We start from the raw sequence: 22001 nt of genomic DNA, 5'->3' as shown, positions 1-22001 counted from the left end.
TTCGCGTCAATAGCAAAATATTTCAAAAAAGAAACTGTCCTGTTTCTTTATTTATTTTCAAAGCAGCAGAAATCTTTACATACTCCTATCGCATCGTATAACTCTTCTAATTTAATATTCTCAAAGACAATAAATTGTTCTAGACTCGGTGTTTATTACAATGTTTATATAGGAACAAAAAGTTCAACAAAAAATAATATTACATATCACATTCTTGATTTCACAAGGTTTGTGAATGAAGTATAATAAATGTAATTGATTTAGCACAGCTATCTAACAAAACGATGTGTTTAGACAATTTTTCGGAGCTCCGGATTACGAACGCGAATAATTTTTTGTCTTTTGATATCTTCGATCAATTGGGAAATAATACATAAAAACGATGTGTACATGCGCCGTATGTAAAATTACACATACGTGAATATATTACAATTAAAAAAATCGTTCCTTCGGGGTTTCTAAATTACCGTAAGTTAGAAATCTTACATCGTACATCAATAAATCTTATATCATACATTAATTACAAACGTGTCCGTTTCATGTACGTGTTGTAAATGCTGTTGATAATCGCTTGCAACAGAAAAACATTCGGGTCTAAATTTAGTTGATTCGCATCTAAAACTAATTGTAAAAATAATTAACATGTACAAAAACAGTGAAATAGAAAGTACAAACATGAAGAATTTCATGCGATTAAGGATATAAGTCTGAAATTCATTTGTGACGTATTGGCAATATTTGTAATCGTAGTAATAGTACAGCCGAAAAAATATATGATTTACGAAATGCCTAGTCGTATAAAGTAATTCGTGATTTCGTTTATACTTTGGCTGGAGTTACACCAACAAAATCAGAATCGGTATGAATCGAGCGACAAGAATCAATGAATATCAACATTCGACGGTAAGTTTTTACAAATATACATTACATAGAAAAGAAAGTATCGATTACATCTCCGATTGGCTGTGGTCGTTTCTCAAGATCGATCGGCGGGTCTTCGGATTGAATGTTGAGTCTTAGTACTTTCCAATTGTTCAAAGCATATTCGTATTCCGCTACTTTGCCATGTTCATCCAGTTTTGTGTAAACGTGTAAAAGCCCTCGATAATCGTACTCCAAACTAGTGTAGCTTCGACCGAATAATTTTAGACCTAATACCAGAAATATTATGCGTTTGTTGACAAAGTAAAATAACGCTGACATTGGATACTTACCAATCGCGATGCTACGATAATAGAGCTTCTCGGCATCTCTATATCGATTCATATGATAATTATATAACGAAGCTAAATGTCCTACGCTTAAGCCCACTTCGTGGTCATCGGGTCCTAAAATTTCTTCTTTAATTTGTATAGCTCTAACGTGCATTTCTTCGGCCGCCTAATATGAATTATAAAAAAAATATAGGAATATTCCTTTAATTCTCCAGCTAATCTTTATGCATTTTCAATAGATACGTACGTACCTCAAATTTCTTCATACTTTGATACAGACGTCCCAAATTTCCGTAGTGTTTTGCGGTTTGCACATTTTTTTCGCCAAATGCTTTTCTCGCCAACTCCAAAGCAGACATGTGAAGGCATTCAGCCTTGAATAATAGATGTTGTTCTACTAATGGTGCCGTCTCGCTGTCTAATGCTACTTCTTCAAAAATTAATGCTTGCACTCTTCTTGCGCTTGCTAACAACAAATGATCTCCATGTAAAAGCTTTTCCATTATGTCTATTGCTTTCCCAGCATGGTAACTGTTCATACAATGTAGAATAAAACTGTATGACATTTCCAAACTTTAAGAGTGCACCGGCTTATAGAGTCACCTACCTTGCTAGGTCAAATTTACCAGAGCTATATTCGTGCACGTAGAGAGCATAACCTAAATCTTCGTGAGCCAATGCAATATGTAAATTCGTTCTACCGAATATCGTTTCCCTAATATGTAGTGCTTTCTGTGAGAAAGGAAGGTCGAAATGTAAGTAGGCGATAAGAACGGAAATAATAAATATTTGTAATAAATTATTTGATGTTCTAACCTCGTAAACGGTTATACTATCGCCGGTGCGATCAAAATTTAACAAATAATATCCATAATCTATAAGAACGTTGCTGTACACTGGATGACCCCTATCGAATACTTGTCTAGCAAGATACAAAGCTTGCCTGATCAACAGACCAGCTTTCTGGAATTCACGTTTCAATACACACGATTTTGCCGCTTGTCTTAAAACATCGATAATAACACGCGCAGGCAGCGTGGGTTTTAACTGTTTTAATGCTTCTATACTCCACCTAGAAAGCGATATACGTACAATCGATTAGGCTTTACGAGAATAAAAGTAAAGCGCGAGTAGTACCTGTAAGCCTGATCGTATTCATTTTTCTTACTGTGAACCATGCTGAATTCAACGTATAAAGCGGCATAGTTGCATTCGTCCAACTCTGCTTCTTTCAGTCGTTTTACCATTTCTAAAGCGAGCAGTTGCGTTTCCGTTGCATATTCGAACGCACAGTATTCCGCTTCCGCGTGTAACAATCTATACATTTGAAGAATTATCGTGAATTAAAATACGCATATTAAGAGAGCAGCCTGGTATTTTTGGCTAAAAATTGTGGTTTCTTTATAATTTTTGTTTTTTTAATTAATACCTGTATTGAAATTAAAATTATTATACCTATAGTTCTTTTAAGGCAGTTTAATAAAATATGTTTTATTCAAATTGTGTTAAGTTCGGTAACACAATTTAAAATTATCAATTTTTCGAATTTTGCCATGTTCTTCTTGCGACAATTTTCGTAAGACTCACGTCTCTAAAAAAGTGCAAAAAAACCATCGATTTTCTAATCTGGAATCAACAGACTGCTCTCTTAATAAACAAATTCCAACTTACGATACAAAATTTTGCTTACCTACGACAACACTCTAACGTTTGACACCAATTTTCAGGTGTGGTATTATTTTCGAGACATAATTGTCGACATTCCAGCAACACCCGTTTGCTTTCTACATACCAACCGCAATCGCTCAAAAATCCACCGAGTCTTAAACCAAGATTTATCATTTTCTTTCGAGCAGCTGGATTTTCGCTAAGGCGTGCACAGCACAAACAATACTTGATCACTAATTCTTCTCCGATTCGTATTCTATGATCCATAAGACCCTGCAAAAGTAATGCAAATTGAATTGTAGGATTTTTTTGCTGGTATAGAAAAAGATAAAAATAGAATAAGGAAGAGACTATTTGCATTTTCTTACCTGGAAACACTCTAATAAATCTACGCGACGACCGGTAACCGTCAACATCTTGGAGAAGGTCTCCAGATTGCTGAGATGCATCCCTAGTACACACATTCTCCTTCCTTTGTACAACTGCAAAATAAAGGAAAGTAAGATAATTCAAGTTTTCTCGAGTATATTATAATATCAGATTAGTACGATAGGACCTGATTTTTTGTTTAAAATTGACAACAAATCCTTTTTGTAGACACATTGTGATTAACATGTTCACCGTTATTGTTCATTTGAAAACCTATATGCCCTAACCTATATTACATTCAGGGTAATCTTATTTAATCGATATCCTCTCGAATTTTTGACGATACACAAATTCATCACACGCAAAACCGACGAAGCGTTGCACAAGCATAGTGTCAATCACGGTAAACGAATCGTACAATTATTACCTCACGAATAAGCTATATATATATATATATATATATATATGTATAGAACAGTACAGGTAGAAGTACAGGTTAAACGCACGACACGCATAGCTTTTGTCATCTCACCTCGTGTCGTTCGAAGCGATTGCGATTATACTAAATATATACTCTCGTTATTTCGCGAAGATCCAACCTACATATAACATACGAGTCTTTCGATTTAGGTTTACGTGATTTTTTTTCGACGACTGTCGAAAGGTCTGACCCTTCTTTTTCCCTTCGAATTGGACATGTGATAAGCACAGTGGTCGCAAGTGTCACGACGATAGACAGTTTATCGCGCGATGATCGTTTCTCGTTACGATTATCGTGCACGAGTCGATCGAAACGAAACATTGTTTCACAATAAATATGTCCCAGTCGAAGATGAGATCGACGAAAGAAACGAATCTTTCCTCGGTAGAAAGCATCGCGATAACGAACGAGAAAATTTTTCCGCTCGGATCACCGAAACGATATACCTATGAATACGTTCGAATCACTGGTACTGTGTGCGTCTCGAGTCTCGAGTGCTACAACGCGGAGACACGTTTACGTTGACGTTTACCTGGTAATAAATATCGAACGTCACGTTCCTCGGTAGATCGGAGAAACACTTCAATTTCAGGAACTCGTCTATCTTGCATACGTTGACGATCGTGGACAAACACAGTTCGCAAAGAGTTTTCGGGGAAAACACCCATGGCTCGGTTTCTTCGGCCATTTTCCTAGGGGCCTTCGATAATCACGAACGCGCAAACACAACCGCAACAATTGCTGTCACGTCTCTTCCTTCATGCGCATATGCTGCTGCGATGCTCTGCCATCCAACCACCAGCGACAACCCCCACTTTTGGGAACGAAGAGACGGTAAAATGGTAAAGCAAACGTGCGACTAGCGCACGAGATAACAACACGAATTTTTTCCTGCTCTTGTTCTTCTACTCGTTGTCGTTGATTTTTTTCACTTATTCCCCCTACAACTCGTACAAATTTTCATTGAAAATTAAATCGGAAGCTTCCATGTCTCGCTCGCGATAATATTTCGGATCAAACGAAAATATCGATTCGTTCTAAATTGTTGCGAAATCATTTCGTCGCGACCGCGAATACGAACGAAAACGCGACAAACTTCGTATTTATGTAAATAGCTAATTAATCGTTTGTTTAGTCGTAAATTCTCTTCCATCCGTAGGTCTGAAATTAACGAAGAAATAATTCCTTTTTTAACGCTGAAATCGAGAGAATCGAATCGCATAACCCTAGATTAAACATCCGTGTCAAGTACGCGGTGCTAGATATACGGCACGGCTGATGAAAAAAAAAGAGAGAGCCGATATTGTTGCGATCGTGAAAGAGGTCGATTAATCGCGCCAGCGTTGGGCCATGTCTTCTTCGACCCGAGCCTTCTTTTTCTGTAAACACGACGAGCAAAGGAAACGCCTAAGGTGATTAGCGTCGCCATAATTTCTGGCAAAGTGGCAAAGTGGCTGGAAAACGGTAATTCGTACGTGCGAGTGAAAGGAAATTGGTGCGCTGCGTGCCTCATCGATTGTGAAAGTTTTGAATGTCAAATCATGCGTTCCGATCGCGTTACGAATTTAACGGAGCTTCGCTAGCATCATGCTAGTCTCATTGTCAACATAGGGAATACATATGTCGAATTCCACGACTAACCTTCTCGTAGCTTTCCGTGACTTTCGTATCGGTTTCACGCGTCAACAGATAATTACAAATAATTACAACCTCGCGTACCACGACTATAAATCTTTGTTCCGTTATCGACCACCAGCACCTTGTTCCAGGACCGTGCCTAGGTAATACGGGGCCTTGGTTTAACCAGTTAGGATTTGTATACATATACACGTTGCTACAATATCATCGCTATAATAGTACACACTACTAACTATTATCTGGATAGTAAACTGGTTAATCGGTTACTAGCAGAGTACATATCTGGTTTCCCAAGATTTCTAGCTCGTGGAGAAGCTCCCAATTATCTATCGAGACGCTTTCATACGTTCTATTCTGTATTTTCTCACGAAACGTTCGTCGTTCACTGAAATGTATAGATCGCATATTTAAGACATACAAGTAACCCTTTTCTTTGACTTGCAGGGGTTGGTTGGATGGTGCACAAAGTGCACAGGATGGAGGAGGAACCCCCTGACGAGGATAAAAAGGTCGAGGCGACGATGCAGACCGTGATCGCGGCGCTAAACACGTCGGACGATGTCTGCGACAGTGGAACACGTGTTTCCGGTCAGGAAGAGTTCACGTGCTCCCTCTACATCTCGCGTGCCGTCGGCGTAGGCCCGCAAGGCCAAGTGCAAGGAACGCAAGGTGGCAAATTGCCTGTTTCTTTACTTAGCGAATCTTCTGATTGCATAAGCTCTACCGTGCCACAAACTGCATAATATGTACTCGAATCTTACGGACTTTCATCTCCTTGATGGGACTATGGAATTATGTAGTCTCAAACCCAAAGTTAGACAGGAAGGAAAATAGCTTTCTCTGTTTCTTCTCTGCTTCTATTTCAGTAATATTCGACAGGACAAACAAACTTTTGAACAACATAACAAATGGAAAATTCGCTTCTGACCATTGATTCGTTACATGCGCTAGAGTCGTCCAGTTGTGTACTTGAAATTCAAATGGAGCAGAATTTGTAATAAAACCGAGCTGTTTTCTAGTACTTGGACGAACCTAGTGCGTGACCCATTTAAATACGATACGACGCGACGGGTAGAGGACACAAAATCACGTAAGGCGCTGCACCATTGGCCGCGACTGACGTAATCAGAGTTTATTGCCTCGGTGATCTGTTCTGAAAACTTTCTTCTTCCTTCGTGTCCGAAAGAGCTACTTTTTTTTTTGCAACGTTCTTCGACTCTTGCGTTGCGCGACGTATTCGATTAATATGTAACTCGTGACGAAATAATTTGTAAACGCAAAAGTTGGTCCTGTACAGCTAAATTCCGACACGCATAGTACATCTATACGTGTAAAAATTGATAGCCACTGCATTAGAGAATCCATAGACCAAACTTATGCGCTAATATAATACTTTTCCGTATCTTTTCTAAACGTGAAATTGTTTACGACGGTGCCTCTCACATCTTGGGCAGAGTCCTGGTTCTTGAATTGCTATATTGTAGTAGAGACATAAATTACATCAGGTGGCGAATTGGTGCGCTCAAATCTAGAAGAAGTGATCCGTGCATCCGATCCTTTGGCAGCATGGCACGTGTCTGAAACACCTTGCGGTCTCATCGCAGCGTTCGCGCGCGAAGCAGATGCCGAGAAGCTCCTACAACGGGGAGATTTGGCGCGAGTTTTCGATGGACCAGTACAAGTATTTCTATACGTTGATAAATTAGTCGATTAAAAACTAAAGCGAATAGAGTTGATTCTCGCGTCACCGTTATTGTCACATTTAACTGTAAAACAACTCGGTCAGGATTTGGCCTAAGGTATAAACTGGAAAATATTCGAATCGGCGCGCGAGGACGCTGTCGCGTCGCGTCATCCTTGAAGCCTTGAACCGGATCCGAATCAGTTTCACTACTACATTTCCCTTTCCAAATCGAGTAACTTTCTTGCATCTTGGATAACCTAGGAAAATAACGGACATTATGAAATACAGCATCGCGTTTCGCGCATCGAACGTCTACGTTTTCCACGTCGCTTTCTCTTACGCAAGAAGTCTGGAAATGAAAGCTACAGATAACCAAACTTGCACAACGCTCCGCTGGATCTTTTGGCGCGCGGAGAATGTTCGATGTGTAACGTCTTCCGTATAACCGCGCCAATTTTTCCCCCCATTCTGTGTTTCACGACGATTGAATCTACCTGTTTGTTAATTCGTAGACGTCGGGGAACATATTTTCCTTTAGGTTACGTTCCTTAGGCTACAACCCTAAGCTTACATCTTTATTTTATTCGTTACCAAAACTCTTGATCTAGATAAGAATTTTGCCAACTGCTGATTAGTGATCAGCGTAATTCCCATTGCATCAGGTGGCCCGATTCTCAGCGAAGGACTCTCGCTACAGGCAAGCTGTTCTCTTGCGCGACGTACCTTGGGCCATTCCGTTGCAGGATATAAACTCTGCGTTGTCGAAGCAGGGAATCGCGACCGGAAGCGTCGAACGCTGGCGACAATACATCCGTGTAGAGGTAATCTATACCGCAGGTGCAAAACATTTCTTTGATCGTGATTTTAATTTCATTTGTTTAAATATTCTTCGTAGGTACTCGACGCTGGACATTACGAGCTGCTGTTACGTCAAGGCTTGGACTTTTTCGGCGCGGCTCGGTTTGGCGTGATTCCGGAACGCTGGTGCCGTGGAGCGACCGGAAGCGTCGGTGGATCGCTGCAAGCTGGCCCAGGAATGGTCGGTAATCTCCTCGAGTCGACGAATCTTCAGACAGGGGACGGGGTTCTCCAATGCTACCGATGCCAGGGCTTCTGGCACATGGCTGCCAACTGCAGACACTTGCCACGCTGCGTTCGCTGTGGAGAACCGCACAGCGTCGAGTTTTGTCCCCGGCCTCGCAATAATCCCATTTGCTGTCACTGTTTCGGCCCCCATCACGCTGGTAATGCCCTCCGTCGTGCAACTGGGATTATGGTTGTTCCCCGGTTATACGAAAGAATTTTTCCACGGTTGGACTAGACGTTTTCGTTCTCGGCAACGTTTACGATTCTTCGACCGACTCTTTGACCCTGTAAACTTTAATTGCAATTAGTTTTGTCGTAAGTTTTCACGAATTTACAATTCCAGGGTATCGTCAGTGCCCAGTTCGCCAGCAACTTTCAAATGCAACGCCTATTAGCATCACATTGAGTACGACTCGAATCGGAAACCAGTATCCGGTGAACGCTGCTTCGAAGCCGAGCCCATCGTCTCACGAGCAGCAGCCTTTAAAGTCCAGTCAGTCTTGAAACGAACGAAAATTCCGTTCCTGCGTCGCGTACGTCAACTTTTATCGCGGAACTTCGACCTTACTTATGTAAAAATTGTTCGCGTTACAGTTATTCAGCGTGTACACGCTATCGTCGAGCGATAAAGTTTCGAATTGCAACGTTAAAAATTCTAGAACGAACGAAGAAGACTTTCGAGAGCGCGAATCGTTGTCGAAATTTACTTATTTCGGTCTTGCTTTATCTTTGAAACGATACAAATTCGGGGCAATAAATTATTAACTATATATACAATAGAAAATATTTTAATTCGAACTCGTATCATTTATAAACATTTACTTCTTAGCAGTTTACCAAACAATTTCATAGATATAGTAGCTTATTATTTATAATACAATACTTATTCCTTGTGTCGTGTTTCGACTATTTTCGTCGACACTCGTTACTAAAAGTTATTAAAAGTTTCTATTTTATAAGCTATAAGCTGTAAGCTCCTATAAGCTCTGGTCTGGAATATAATATATTATAAACGATGGGCCGCCTCGTGCAGGTGGCAGGTTGTTCACCCGCAAGGATGGCTAAACGACAGGATGGCGTACAGACCCGTTGGATGAAAGTTAAAATATTATATTTAGTTTATTTATCAAAGTAGAACTGATGTAATTCAAGTCATCTATGAAAGTGGAAAGAAACACCGAAGAAGCAGAAGTCGCTCTCAAGTAGTCGTTCTCAATTCTACTTGTCGACTTTTCTAACCTCGCGTTCGACTCCGCGAATCATAGGTTACCGACCTTCGCGTTAGGATGAAATTCAGACCCGTCGAAATTTCTCTCTGTTACCATCGAGACAAACAGAGGCATTCCGGACGAGTTAACGATGCGCGCGCTAGTCGCACAATCCTCTACGCTTCGTCCCACTTTCTTCGTCCTAGTCTCCTGAATGTGGGTCCCCCCGATGTCGTGTCTCACAATCAGTCTTGTACTCATCTTCGCAGGAGTAATACCATGTAACGTCGTGATAAAGTCAAAGCGAACGGTGGGGATTCGCGAACCAGGTGTACCATCCAAGTCGTATAGCGTTCGATAAGTTTCAAACGCATTGATACGGTGGGGAGCGAACGTCATTCCCGCCACATTCGACCACACGAGCCATGGTGCTTTTCGGTGACTCAAGTTCAGACTACAGTTTCAGTCCAGTCGCTCTTTTGGGGGTCTCTCGAGTTACGTACGCGGTCTCGGTCTCGGTCTCGGTTCGATAGGTGCGCGACGATCAAGTTCCCAAGACGCCGGGTGTGCATTATAGATGCACAAGCCGCAGCGTTCACAGGGACACCACGTATGGACGCTTAAGGAAAATATTCGCTGCGTGGTTATCGTTAACGCTTCCAAACACGTTTCGACAGTTTTGTGCGTTCGGTTGCCGCCTCGGGGAAATAAACAAACAAACCATCGAGAACAACCTTGGATGGCCAAGTCCGGTTTCAGGTATGACTTACCCTTTGTTTGTAACAGAAGACAAGTTTCATTAGTTATTCCGTTTTTTAAACCGATTCATATTTTATTCTAATTATTCGTCGCATATTAGAGGCAAATGGAAGCTACGAGTTTGCAAAAACGCTGATTTTTGGGGCCCCCTAGTTTATCGATATTAGAGTACTCCGCAGATCTTCCTATGTAAACATATCCTTGCGACACGATGTATACTATGTGCGCTAAAGGTCGAAAGTATTTTTATTCGCTAAACGTACATTTACTGTGGTATTAGTTTAAGCTAACTTTCAACTTGAATGTATAGTTGCTTATCTATAAGAAAAAGAGTAAGGTAGGCAGTTGGTAATACGAACCGATAGGAAAACAAATTAGACAAGTTTAGTCTTGCGTTCTAATTATGATCGCTAATCGTTAAACATTACGTTTCGGTTCAACCCAGTCATATGTAGATACACAGTTCGCGTACACGGAATTTTCTAATGGTTTTTCGTTTCCATTTCTGAACTCGCGTCGTTACTTTCTGTTCGCGCCCTTGTTTCAGAACGATCGAGCGATCGGTGTTATGGAGCAAAATGTCTACGTTACCGTGGAAAGAAGTTTCGAAGGCGATCATGTTTTTCTAGCGACACATTCGCGGCGTTAATGGTTTTCTGAATAAATCAGAGGAGCAGAAGAAATTCTTCGAGCGCAATACAAGGTGACAGAGATCGATTCGAGCTTATGACCACACTATCGCGATCGATAACGACGCAGGAGAGGGATAAGGGCCCTTTCTAAGAAATATAGTATTTTGACATTTTTAACAGTTTTAACAGTTACAAACGTATAAAAAATCTTTTAGAAATCTTCTTTTAAAAATATCTTTTTAGACATTATTATAGATTAGGATTTATTAAAAAAGCAAAAAATTGGATATGCATAAAATCCAAATGGAAAATCCAAATCCAAAGAGGGTTAAAAAATATATATTTTTACGTATTCACTCTCATTTTCAAGCAAAATTTTATACGATGCGACGAATTTGCCCTGCCCTGATTCCTGGAAACCTTGGCAATGATGATCTAACAAATTCCGTGTCACGAGAATCCTCGACAATACGAACAATACGATTACGCGAATGCTTAACGGGAAACGTGTTCTCTATTGTAACGTTGGTAGATCGACATGTGCTGCTGGAGCTGGACTTTACTCTTGGTCGTAGCGATAAGCTCCACCAGCGTGCAGCAGCCGATTTTCTTCAAGAACACGTTCAAAGGGTTGAATGGTGTCACGCCGAGGATCAATTCCCTCGACAAGGGTGAAATAACGGCGGTCTATTATTATGATCAGACGATCGCGGTGGTGGAAATCGGTACCAACAACGAACTCCACGACTGCAACCTAATCGAAGTCTAGTGAGTGATTTTATTCGACTCGAAACGAATTTTACAATTTTACAGATACCAATGCAAAAGCCAAAGATCAACCTTAATGTAAAAATCCCAAATCTTGGAAGTTTCCATATAAAGCTTGAGATTCGAGCCTGAGGGCTTGAGCTCGCTGTTTATTTCAAGAATGCTAATTCGTTCGCCTAAAAATGTAATATATTCGGTTAACACGATAGTGTTAGAGAAAGTAAGAGGCGATGTTGTTACAGCGAGCCAGACCAGGCCAACGCAGTTTTGAGAAACCTGTCGTCTACGACGATTCCACAGCTGGTATCTTTCAGGGAAATAACGAAGCTAATGCAGCAATGCGATCTGTTGGACAGAGTGCAACGCGATGCTTTGGCCACTTCTGTGTCTGGCACTTTGAGCAGAGGTACCCGTGTAGTGGGCAGCTCCTTATCTCTGCTTTCGGGCATTCTGCCAGGTGAATATTCTTAGAACCAAACAACATTCTTATCTAAATAAAAGTCTCAAATAATACCGTGTTATTGTTGCAGGAACAAAGTGGTGCGGCACGGGGGACATTGCCGAGAATTATCATGATTTAGGTCAGGAAGCAGAAATCGATAGGTCAGAACGCGTCGATGAATCGAGGCAGTCTTTTAGCTACTGCAAACTTACACTTCCTCTAGTAATTAAATTTTCTTCGCGTTTCAGTTGCTGTCGAAATCATGACCTCTGCCCTGTTAAAGTTCGCGCGCAGCAAACGCGATACAATCTCACCAACTATTCCTTATATACTAAGTATGAAAAATAAAAATTCGTTTAATCCTTTATAAGTATAATCCTATGTCAAATTTTATCGTTCCATTTTACAGGTCGCATTGCGACTGCGACGACGCGCTGTACAACTGTTTAAAAGCTGCTCACCATCCGACGGCCAATATCATGGGTCACATTTACTTCAATTTAGTCAAAGTACCTTGCATAGAAGATGTAGCGAGGAACGAACGTACTTCCATGAGGATAGAACGCCAATTTATTCCCGTTAAAATGAATTATTGAAACGAATTTATTGTGTTGCAAGTCGTCAATTTTAAACGCAGTTTGTAACACAGAATGATAATTTTAATATTTTTGTATGAAAAATACTGTACAATTCTCTTAGGGCATGAAATTGGAAAGGGAATTTTACAATTACCGTTAATGTTATATATGTAAATATTGTAGTCGATATATATAGTAAAGCATGGCATACCTGTTCAGTCGAGCAAGTCTATATTTGCCAACATAGTTTGCTGTGTTGTGGATACGACCGCTTGCTTTAAAGATGATAATCGTGGTATAATATCTTGTACAATTTTTTTAACGTTGGCGCAGTTATGGTTATAAAGGTTGCCTGGGAGAAGTATTCGTTACTGTTCATTACCGATACAGTTAACTTCCTGATTTAACAATAAAGTGTTTATAATTACCTATTAACCACAAAGTCTCTTTTCTAACATGTACATATTGGCACGAAAGTAAATTATTTAATAATATTTCTAAATCCGATCGCGCGTACTTTGGATTTTCCAAAAACAAGGTTGCCAAACGACCGGATGTTTCGCAAATAGTATTAGCCAATATCCTTACGCATGCTGTGATCTGAACGAAAGAATAAAACTTTTAATACCACACATGTAAACATAGGCAAATATCATTTAAAAGTGCCTGCATACCTCTGTTACAGTGGTAATATTATTTGTAGCATTCTGATATAGATAATCCACTATCGAATGCATCGTTTTATATAAATAAATATTACATATCGCTTGCGAAGATAACAAAGCAAGCAGCCAAATAAAATATGGAGTTTCGAACGAGAGGTTTCTTTCTGTAGCAACCTTAACGAGTTCTACTATTTCATTCTCCCTAAAAATATTCGTGTGATTAACAATAGCGGTAGAAATATTAAAATATAGGCATACTAGAATAATTCTTACGAAATCTGTTGAAAACCGACGCGTACATAGTGCATAGCTGTGTATGCTACAGAAGGGAGAATAGTAATGTCGCAATTGCGAATCAGGGAAACAATGAATTTCAAACAGTCCTGCGCATGAAGAACTTCAAATGCTTTGCTACTCCCTACAATTAAGTTTCCCACTGTCCACACGCAAACTTCCTAACAACGCAGTTACATTAATTCTGCTATTCACCTGTGAAATATCCTTTTTATCATTTTCTTTGTAACTTACCAGTAAAGGATAATTTAAGCAATCTAATTCTGTAATGAGATATGGTGCAATGCTTTTGGCTAACGAGGTACACGCTTTAACATTTCCAAGAGCTAAGTTGCAACAGCAACCGATAGCTGACAATTGAATAGTTGGATCGTTACTGGAGAAGTCACGTACTAGAGCAAATAAAATATTGTCTGTTTTCAGAAAGGATTTCACATTATCCTCGTCCTGCGAAAGAATAAAAACTATTATTATTATTTAATATATTATTCTATTCTTTGATTTGACTTGGAATTCTAACCTGTATAAGAGCGTTTTGCAATTGTTTGTACTCCTCAACAGATAACGTCTTTTTTTTAAGCGCTTTCGCCTTTTCAACAACAAATTCCGTCGTAAACGACGCATCTGGAACTATATTACCTAAAGCTACGCGACTTTTATTCAACGCCTTCGTACGATGCTCCTTTCTTTCCATATAGGTCAATTCTCTTAAACACTCCCTCATCATTTCTACGGAATCTTCCTTTTTCAGATAGTCTACCTCCATCCTTTCCTCCAATGGTTAAAAGAACTATAACAAATGCGAAAGAATAGCGCAGATTTGCAAAGGATACGTTTCAACGATGATGCAACGTTGATTGTTGATAGTTTACCATTTGCCGGGTAATCAGCTGATCGCATGTACGACAATGCGAATTCGTAAAAGTAGGCACTTACCTATACATGTAACTGTATAATATTTCAACAAGAATAAAGATTTAATTTAAAAGATTTATTTTTCTCTTGTCGTTATTGTTCATTAACATATAATTACAAAACTTTCCTTAACAATGGAGTCGTTCTAAAATGTTACGATATATTCGTTAATCTTTAACGATGGTAATTTGTGAAAAGTAATTAAAAATTCGCGTTGAGACACTCGTTGAGCGCGTCTGTTCCATCGTCTTCCTCTTCGCTTCGAGTGATCGACAGAATATTGTACACGGCATTCGGGAAGTCGGTCGTTGGACCGAGTATGTGCAACCGGATGTCGCATTTTTCCAACGCAAATTTCCATTTTAAATCTTCACGTTGAGGAAGTATCATTGCCTAGAGAAATTCACAAAATGTTTCACAAAAGACTGTGCTGCGTGCGTCAGCGTCAGAGATAGGCAACATGGTCTGCGGCAACCTGAAACTCGGTGGTGGTACAACCGAGAACGCGTTCAGCTGCGTCACCGGTTAATTTGCAGCCAATAAGGTATCCAGTGTCGTCTTTCAGGTTCACCTTTAGATTGAAACTTTTTGTATTCATAGGTGCACGGGTTCCGTTGCCTGATGGACACTCGAGATCCATACACGAGTCCTGATCGTCGGGAACGATTCTCTTGCATAACGCGCTGCAAATAACGAAAAGATCAAAAACATTAAACAATCTAGTTACTAAGAAATCTAACTGAAGATACCATGTTCCATGTATAGTGGCACGTTTTTCTATGGACAACACAGACATCCGCCTAGGACGCTGATTAATTTTGTGTTATGTATCATAAATGAAGAAAATTGATAAAAATTGATTTGTGCTTTTTTTAACAAGCCAGGAATATAAGTTACAAACAGAAAAGAAACGAACCATCTTTTGGATATTATTCTTGGACTAAGGCTGTCCACGTTTATGTCAAGCACGTAGGCCTTCAAAATCGTCGCAAACTGGATTCTCTCTCCTTGTTTCGGTTTTTTGTTCACTTTGTTCGAGATATCTTGCACGGTCATCACGGTGGTAATGGTATCCGCTAACGGAAAGAAGAACAAAGGAATGAGAGAAACAATTTTCCATAATTTAGTCTGATGTAATTTGATTCTATCGTTACGATTTGGCGGCGCGAACGAGCTCCCGGACATCGTGTCTAGATCATAATATTTTATCGAGTTCCTTATAGTTGTCGTTTGGGGCACGTCCGGATTTTCCGTGATCACTGTCTTCCTAGCTGAAATCGATTAACGACGCTACTTATATATTACGTTTTCATTTCATGTACAAAAAATGTGCAACAAATAAAATCTCTGTTAAAGTATGACCTATGGACAAGGCAGTTTTCTTCATGAAATTATCATACGCGATACGGGCGTCCGCGAGAAAAAGGACAGTCCGTTTCGGCTCCCAGAAAGCTGCCCTTTCGATCCATTCGTTGTCCCAGAGTACGAACGACACCACGTCTTCCGTCGACCCGTCCGTTACTTCGAACTTCCGGAACTTTATGTTCCTTCCGTCTCGGGTCATCACGTTACGAATATCGCCAACCTGTTGGCCATGCAAAGTATACATCGTTTGCTTCCAAGTCATTCGGAGAAACAAAGAATGTACGATACAGTTAAATTTGTTATGATCGATAAACGGTAGCTCGATCGACTCCTCGATCCGTTCGAAACGTACAAACGTGACGACGACCAAGACGTCAACGTATTGATCGCGCAGCGTCTCCAGGTTCTCAAATATGCTTTTCAGACTTCGCAGCTCGGTCGGGTTCTTAATCGGGAGCCTCAGCAACGGTTCATACATTGCACGTGTTGGTGCGTCATGGGATTGCACCAACGCGTTGCCCTCGTTCACCGTCAAACTGCACGAGCTTGTCGCAGAAGGCACGAAAAGCTCATTTCTGTCGTCTGGACGACGCTCCATCACTTTCGGATTGATCACTTCCACTGCAAGTCGAATTTCATCGAAAGCGAATTAATATAAAATTAAGTCAAAGATAAAAGAGTTCGCTAGAGATAGTATTTAAAAATTTAAATTCAATACGATTTATTTATTAACTTCTCGAAGGATGAATATTAAATGGATTTTACACACGAACCAGTCCGTAGATCCTCTGTAGTTTAATATATTTAGTATGATATATTTTTGAAATCTATAATAAGTGAATTTTATACGGAAATCAAACCCATGTCCATAATTAGGTACAAACCTACGCTGCCGATATGAAATTCCGAGGATAATTTTGTCACGTATTGTACGCTCCCCCATACGGTCACGTTTATAGAATATTCCTTGGAATCGCGCAACATGAATGTCCATACGCCTCGTTCGCCATAATTGACTAAAAAAAAAAAACATTCGTTTTATTTATTCACGGGTAACTCTATATTCGACAGGAGTTTTACACGAATTAATCGTTCGTGTGCCTTTGAAAGAAAAAACTGAATAAAACTCGTACACCTAGTTCTAGCGGCATCGATAGTTTTCATGTTGAAGCTATTTATGATAATGCCGATGACGAGTGCATTTTGCGCGCCAGGCTGCAGCGAGTCCAACGCCTGTCTGTGTACGCCTGACATCCTTGATTCCTTCAACTTTTCTCGTTAAATCAAAATACTGTCCACCTCGAACCTTTTATTTTTCCGAGTAAGCTTCAAGAATGATTTTTGGCGCCGTTAACGCCAGCCACGTTCAAATTCGAAACTTCGAAATGCGATTCCACGTTTGGTTTACCCTATAAAGACCGATCGATGATCGAAAAGTCGTATATTACGAGCTACGAGTAAACATAGATAGAAATTTACGAATAGAGCCAATAGTAATCGGAAATGATAAATTTCAGTATCAGAAAAGAACACGACGAAGGGTTATTGCGAACGTAGCTTAATTTATGCGCGCCCTCTCGAACTGTTGGCAAGCCTGCAGCGGACGATACTTGATTCACTTTCATTGACTTTAGTGACGTCGATTCGTGGGAGGTGAACTTTCGTTTCAAGTCCATGATTTGAGACATTTATTAAAAGTTGTTGCGCGTCACGATAGTGCGAAACAATGGCTGACAACGAACAGAAAGCGATGCAGCTGCTGGCCGAGGCCGAGAAGAAACTCAGCACCAAAGGCTTTTTTGGTTCGCTGTTCAGGTAAGTTCCCTACATTGATTTGCTTCAACGTATCCGACACTTATACGCACCACTGTAACTTGCGTTACTTCGATTCACTAATTAGACAAATTTCCTACTCATCGTGTCATTTCTATTTATCGATAAATATTTCCTTTCTCAGCAATATTTTTTCGTAACGATGACTGTTAGATCGCATATACTCTTACACGAGTGTATATCTATATATGTATGAGTTGCCATACCGTCATGTTATAGCGTGTCAAAACTAAATTAAGATTGCATCGTCGACACTTCATTTCGTGTTGTCTGTCATATTCTGTTTCTCTACTTTGTGTTTCCATCGTATTCGTATTCGTAATTTCTACGATCGTTTAAGGGTTGCGTGACTCATGTTTCTGTTTGGTGAACTCGAACGTAAGAGAAATATTGGGAAATATTTTGCAATAATTTCAGAGTTAAAAGAAATACAAGCAACATAAACAATTCTGGTTAAGAGGTACTATTCCATGACAGAGGCTGGAACAGTTTACTCGTATCCCTGACCAACCAAAATTCTTGAAAAAGAAAACAATTGAATTTTTCTATGTATCTAATTTTTGTATTGCAGAGGATCCTCAAAAGTGGAGGAGGCTGTAGAATGTTATCAACGTGCTGCAAACATGTTCAAGATGGCAAAGAAGTGGAGTTCTGCTGGAAGCGCTTTCTTAGAAGCCGCCGAGTTACATCTGAAAGCTGGCAGTCGCCACGATGCGGCCAGTAATTACGTGGATGCTGCTAATTGTTTTAAGAAATCTAATACAAATGGTATAACTATACTTGCACAGCTATCTCTCTCTCTCTCTCTCTCTCTCTCTCTCTCTCTCTCTCTCTCTCTTGTTGTGTATATACGACGATAATTTGTTTTCAAATTTGAATTTATTTACAGAGGCAATTAGTTGCTTGTTAAAGGCGATCGAGATTTACACCGACATGGGTCGGTTTACAATGGCGGCTAAGCATCATCAAAGTATAGCCGAAATGTATGAAAGCGATGCGGTAGATCTCGAGCAAGCTGTTAATCATTATGAGCAAGCTGCTGACTACTTTCGTGGAGAGGAAAGCAATTCTTCCGCCAATAAGTGTCTTTTGAAGGTCGCGCAATACGCCGCGCAACTTGAAAAGTATGATAAGGCTATACAAATTTATGAACAGGTGAGTTACAATGTTACTTGTTTGTTTACCTGATAAAATAAACAGAATAATATTTTTTACACATTTTTGTTCTGTAGGTTGCTTCTGCATCTTTAGAAAGCTCTCTATTGAAATATAGCGCGAAAGAATATTTCTTTCGAGCGGCGCTATGTCACCTATGCGTTGATGTGTTGAATGCGCAACATGCTATTGAACGTTATCAAGAACAGTATCCTGCATTCCAAGACTCTAGGGAGTACAAATTGATAAAGGTATGACGTAGAAAAGTATACTCTACAAAATACACTGATAAAAATAGGAAATCATAAATTAAAATTTATTAAAACGAAATTTTACTTGGCTCTTGGTAGCTTTTACGATAGAAAAAGTGATTGGTCGTAAGAACGATTTAATGGTACACGTTTCGATTTCCATTTCAGACACTAATAGAACACCTCGAGGAACAACACCTCGAAGGTTTTACAGAAGCGGTTAAGGAATATGATTCGATCTCACGATTGGATCAGTGGTACACGACAGTATTATTACGTATTAAAAAGCAAGTTAACGATAATCCAGATCTACGCTGATCGGTTGTTTCTTCTTCGTGCTATTTCCTGTCGATGATATTATCAATTCAACTCTATATGTATTCTTTTTTAAATCACGCCCTGCTTTCAGTGGAACTTGTAAAGTAGTTTCGTTTTTATACCCAAATATATTTTTCATAACATCTCCTAGCACTCTTGGCAACTATTATATGTTCATCTGTTCAGTTATCGTGTACGCATAGACTGTTGTCATCAAAGAGTATAAAGAATGAACTTGGAATATTCTGTGGAACTCGCTAGGTAATTAAAAATGCCGATGTATGGGGCATACAAATAAACATAGAAGTAAATAATATTGGAACTCTGTTGGTATTCATACTTATCGATACATAAATAGCTTGCCAACGAGCCACAGCTTGTGCAGTTTAATTCCGACGTATGCAATCGCGATGAATTATCCAGACAAAAGTTATTAATTTTCGTATGTTTAGCGATCTCTATAGATGTGGGACAGTTTCAAATGTATAATGTTTATAAAAGCTGTTAACGCTATTTATTGCTAGCTAGTAATACGAATTAATTATAAAAAGTAATTAAGTTACAGAGTGAAAATTTGTTACACGTTCTTATTTGGGATTACGAGATATGTAATTTGCTTTCTGGAATTATAACCAAATGGTAGATTGTCGGTTGCTACCTTTACACTGCCAGAGTATCAGAATAGTAAATGTGGTGTACGCGTTACTCTTTCTTCTGACATTAATTACACTTTTCGTTAACATCGAACTTTATTCTTTCTCTTTCAAAAATTTTGTATATATATATATAACTGTAAATTTGAAGCACATATTTGGTATCAATTGGTTCTATTAATATTTCTTTGTACGGTAATGGAATGTTTCTAACGAAGCATCGAGCACTGTTTATTCATGGTTAAACTTAATTGTAGGAACGGTTAGGAAATATAATCGTGATATGCATTTAAGGTTTATAACCAGGGCTGGTTTATCGTGTAAGTGAACGATACGTAACACTCGATTTATAATATCTGGGCGCAGCTTTCCATATAGAATTGATAAAATAGTGACTCGGAAAATTATTGACGAGTTCTCTGGTCTACAAATACACAAAGTATATTTAACACCATAACTCGAGCGATGGCCCTGATTGTAATGTTGTTTAACTTAACTTTTTTCATTGTTTTATGTTATAACTAAAGTACTGTTGTTTATATTTTCTAATGTTGAACATTGATTTTATCGAAATGTAGATGTATATTTGTACTTAGAAGTAGACGTGTATAGCGCAGATTAGAGATTAGCAAGGACTTTCATCGGGTGTAAAATAATTTATTTCACATTAATTTAATGTTATTTAACGAGTATATATTTCAATTTTGCAATTGCATTGCAGCATTTTATATAATACGAGTTACATCATTTGGATATATTTATCAGACGTGTATAAACAATATTCCATTGTTAGGTAGAAGTAGCGATCACAACTTACATGCACAGAGTGTAACGAAGCACTAACGTCAGTGTACGAATTAGAATTCTATTACTAATGCACATGATTTACTCTTTATTTTTTGAAAAAAAGAAAAAAAAAAGAACTTACAGTTGTAAAGAAATTCGTTAATTTTTTTCTTTCGTCAAAAGAGAACGACAAGAACTTGACGTACGTAAGAAGTAGCGACTACGACTGTGTAATCTTCCATGTAACAAATTCTTTGTATACATTTATATACACACGTATCTATGTCTAGCAGTTTCATCAGTTCTAATTTCTCGACTAAATGCATACCTTTTTTTTGATTACAGTAATGTGCTTAGATAAAACGTAAGGTATCATTTTCTCTAGAAAATAAGAGAGGATTGAAATTTGTTTCCGAAGTGTATATCAACGATGTGTGTAATTTTACGCGTATCATACGATTCAAGAAGAAAAAAAAAGGTAGCATTGTTCGAATTTGTATTTGCGAAATATGTTTTTTCTTTTGTACAGTGGAAAAGTCAATGAACGTACAATACCGGATACTCTGGAAACGTAATACTATACTTCGTTTTCGTCGTGCGTGTGAAGGTTTATTTATTTACCTGTATATACATATACAGATATTGTGTATATTGTGTATATCGTTTTTTAATTTGGGATTAAAATGAAACCATATTGAAAATGATAGAGGCGTTTTGTGACTTAACTCGCGTTGTTACGTTAGATATCTTAAAATGTTTGTTATAAACATTTTTGTCGAACATGTCGAGTTCGAAATCAAGTTTACAACACCACTTAATAGATTCTCTAATGGTAATATTGATGTGCTTAACAAGCTATACAACCCCGTTATCGATACTAAAGGTAGTATCATACACAGCAATGAATATCTAGACACTGGTAACCATTTTATAAAGCGTCCTACGCATTATTATTCAATAAAATTAATTTAACATTCAATGGATTCTCGAGTACTCTAGAATGGTAGCGATATAGACAATATAATAGAGTTCTACGTTCGTCGGCAATTTAACGAAATTAATCGTTTCGAAGCATGCATAGTTTTCCTTTTTATAAAAACTTAAAATACGCAGCAACAATGTAGAAGAGTAGTTATTCGTTTCTCGTCTTGTATTGCGCATAGTCGATCGCATATAACGATGGATTTACTTTGTAAATAAAGATACCTTATTGGATACGAATTCTACCTTTGGTGTATG

General features: G+C 38.9%; 5 protein-coding genes across 19 annotated transcripts in view; 2 read left to right on the top strand and 3 right to left on the bottom strand.

Annotated features, from left to right (window-relative positions):
- Positions 1-12727, top strand: part of LOC128878519 (uncharacterized) — a 46341-nt gene extending 33614 nt beyond the window's left edge. The window contains exons 1-7 of one of the 8 annotated variants that reach the window (XM_054126797.1): positions 4434-4574; positions 5815-6039; positions 6876-7051; positions 7717-7875; positions 7950-8298; positions 8484-10107; positions 10655-10810. In XM_054126797.1, the coding sequence (XP_053982772.1) occupies positions 5826-6039; positions 6876-7051; positions 7717-7875; positions 7950-8298; positions 8484-8644 (1059 nt within the window). In that variant the 5' untranslated portion in view covers positions 4434-4574; positions 5815-5825 and the 3' untranslated portion in view covers positions 8645-10107; positions 10655-10810. The other 7 variants (XM_054126793.1, XM_054126794.1, XM_054126795.1 and 4 more) reach the window with 7 other exon arrangements.
- On the bottom strand, positions 38-4522 carry LOC128878512 (amyloid protein-binding protein 2). 3 transcript variants are annotated; one of them, XM_054126777.1, is made up of 9 exons: positions 4265-4522; positions 3251-3364; positions 2905-3155; positions 2352-2531; positions 2031-2286; positions 1822-1946; positions 1466-1745; positions 1215-1380; positions 38-1151 (listed from the first exon to the last, which is right to left on the bottom strand). In XM_054126777.1, exons 1-9 carry the CDS (start codon positions 4418-4420, stop codon positions 925-927), a joined length of 1755 nt encoding a protein of 584 aa, XP_053982752.1. In that variant the 5' UTR covers positions 4421-4522; the 3' UTR covers positions 38-924. The 3 variants fall into 3 exon arrangements, with proteins under 3 accessions (XP_053982752.1, XP_053982753.1, XP_053982754.1); XM_054126778.1 differs by lacking the exon at positions 4265-4522 and adding an exon at positions 3784-4176; XM_054126779.1 differs by lacking the exon at positions 4265-4522 and adding an exon at positions 3439-3651.
- A 7-nt stretch (positions 12728-12734) lies between the features above and the next one.
- Positions 12735-14552, bottom strand: LOC128878518 (uncharacterized). 2 transcript variants are annotated; one of them, XM_054126790.1, is made up of 7 exons: positions 14423-14552; positions 14007-14276; positions 13721-13933; positions 13466-13647; positions 13202-13394; positions 12956-13127; positions 12735-12879 (listed from the first exon to the last, which is right to left on the bottom strand). In XM_054126790.1, exons 2-7 carry the CDS (start codon positions 14250-14252, stop codon positions 12743-12745), a joined length of 1143 nt encoding a protein of 380 aa, XP_053982765.1. In that variant the 5' UTR covers positions 14253-14276; positions 14423-14552; the 3' UTR covers positions 12735-12742. The 2 variants fall into 2 exon arrangements, with proteins under 2 accessions (XP_053982765.1, XP_053982764.1); XM_054126789.1 differs by having other exon boundaries at positions 14359-14498.
- LOC128878515 (meiosis-specific with OB domain-containing protein) lies at positions 14463-18103 on the bottom strand. 5 transcript variants are annotated; one of them, XM_054126785.1, is made up of 8 exons: positions 16900-17202; positions 16651-16782; positions 16119-16387; positions 15764-15986; positions 15556-15672; positions 15318-15477; positions 14877-15084; positions 14463-14794 (listed from the first exon to the last, which is right to left on the bottom strand). In XM_054126785.1, exons 1-8 carry the CDS (start codon positions 17018-17020, stop codon positions 14603-14605), a joined length of 1422 nt encoding a protein of 473 aa, XP_053982760.1. In that variant the 5' UTR covers positions 17021-17202; the 3' UTR covers positions 14463-14602. The 5 variants fall into 5 exon arrangements, with proteins under 5 accessions (XP_053982760.1, XP_053982756.1, XP_053982757.1 ...); XM_054126781.1 differs by adding an exon at positions 17632-18103 and having other exon boundaries at positions 15318-15672; positions 15764-16387; positions 16900-17175; XM_054126782.1 differs by adding an exon at positions 17246-17375 and having other exon boundaries at positions 15318-15672; positions 15764-16387; positions 16900-17175.
- On the top strand, positions 17358-21983 carry LOC128878521 (alpha-soluble NSF attachment protein). The gene is made up of 5 exons (XM_054126802.1): positions 17358-17581; positions 18171-18367; positions 18489-18754; positions 18832-19005; positions 19174-21983. The coding sequence occupies exons 1-5, from the start codon at positions 17493-17495 to the stop codon at positions 19321-19323; spliced, it is 876 nt and encodes a 291-aa protein (XP_053982777.1). The 5' UTR covers positions 17358-17492; the 3' UTR covers positions 19324-21983.
- Positions 21984-22001: the final 18 nt, after the last annotated feature.

This window comes from Hylaeus volcanicus, chromosome 6, assembly GCF_026283585.1.
Source record: "Hylaeus volcanicus isolate JK05 chromosome 6, UHH_iyHylVolc1.0_haploid, whole genome shotgun sequence".
Classification (NCBI taxonomy): domain Eukaryota; kingdom Metazoa; phylum Arthropoda; class Insecta; order Hymenoptera; family Colletidae; genus Hylaeus; species Hylaeus volcanicus.
This window is presented reverse-complemented; position numbering and strand designations above follow the sequence as displayed.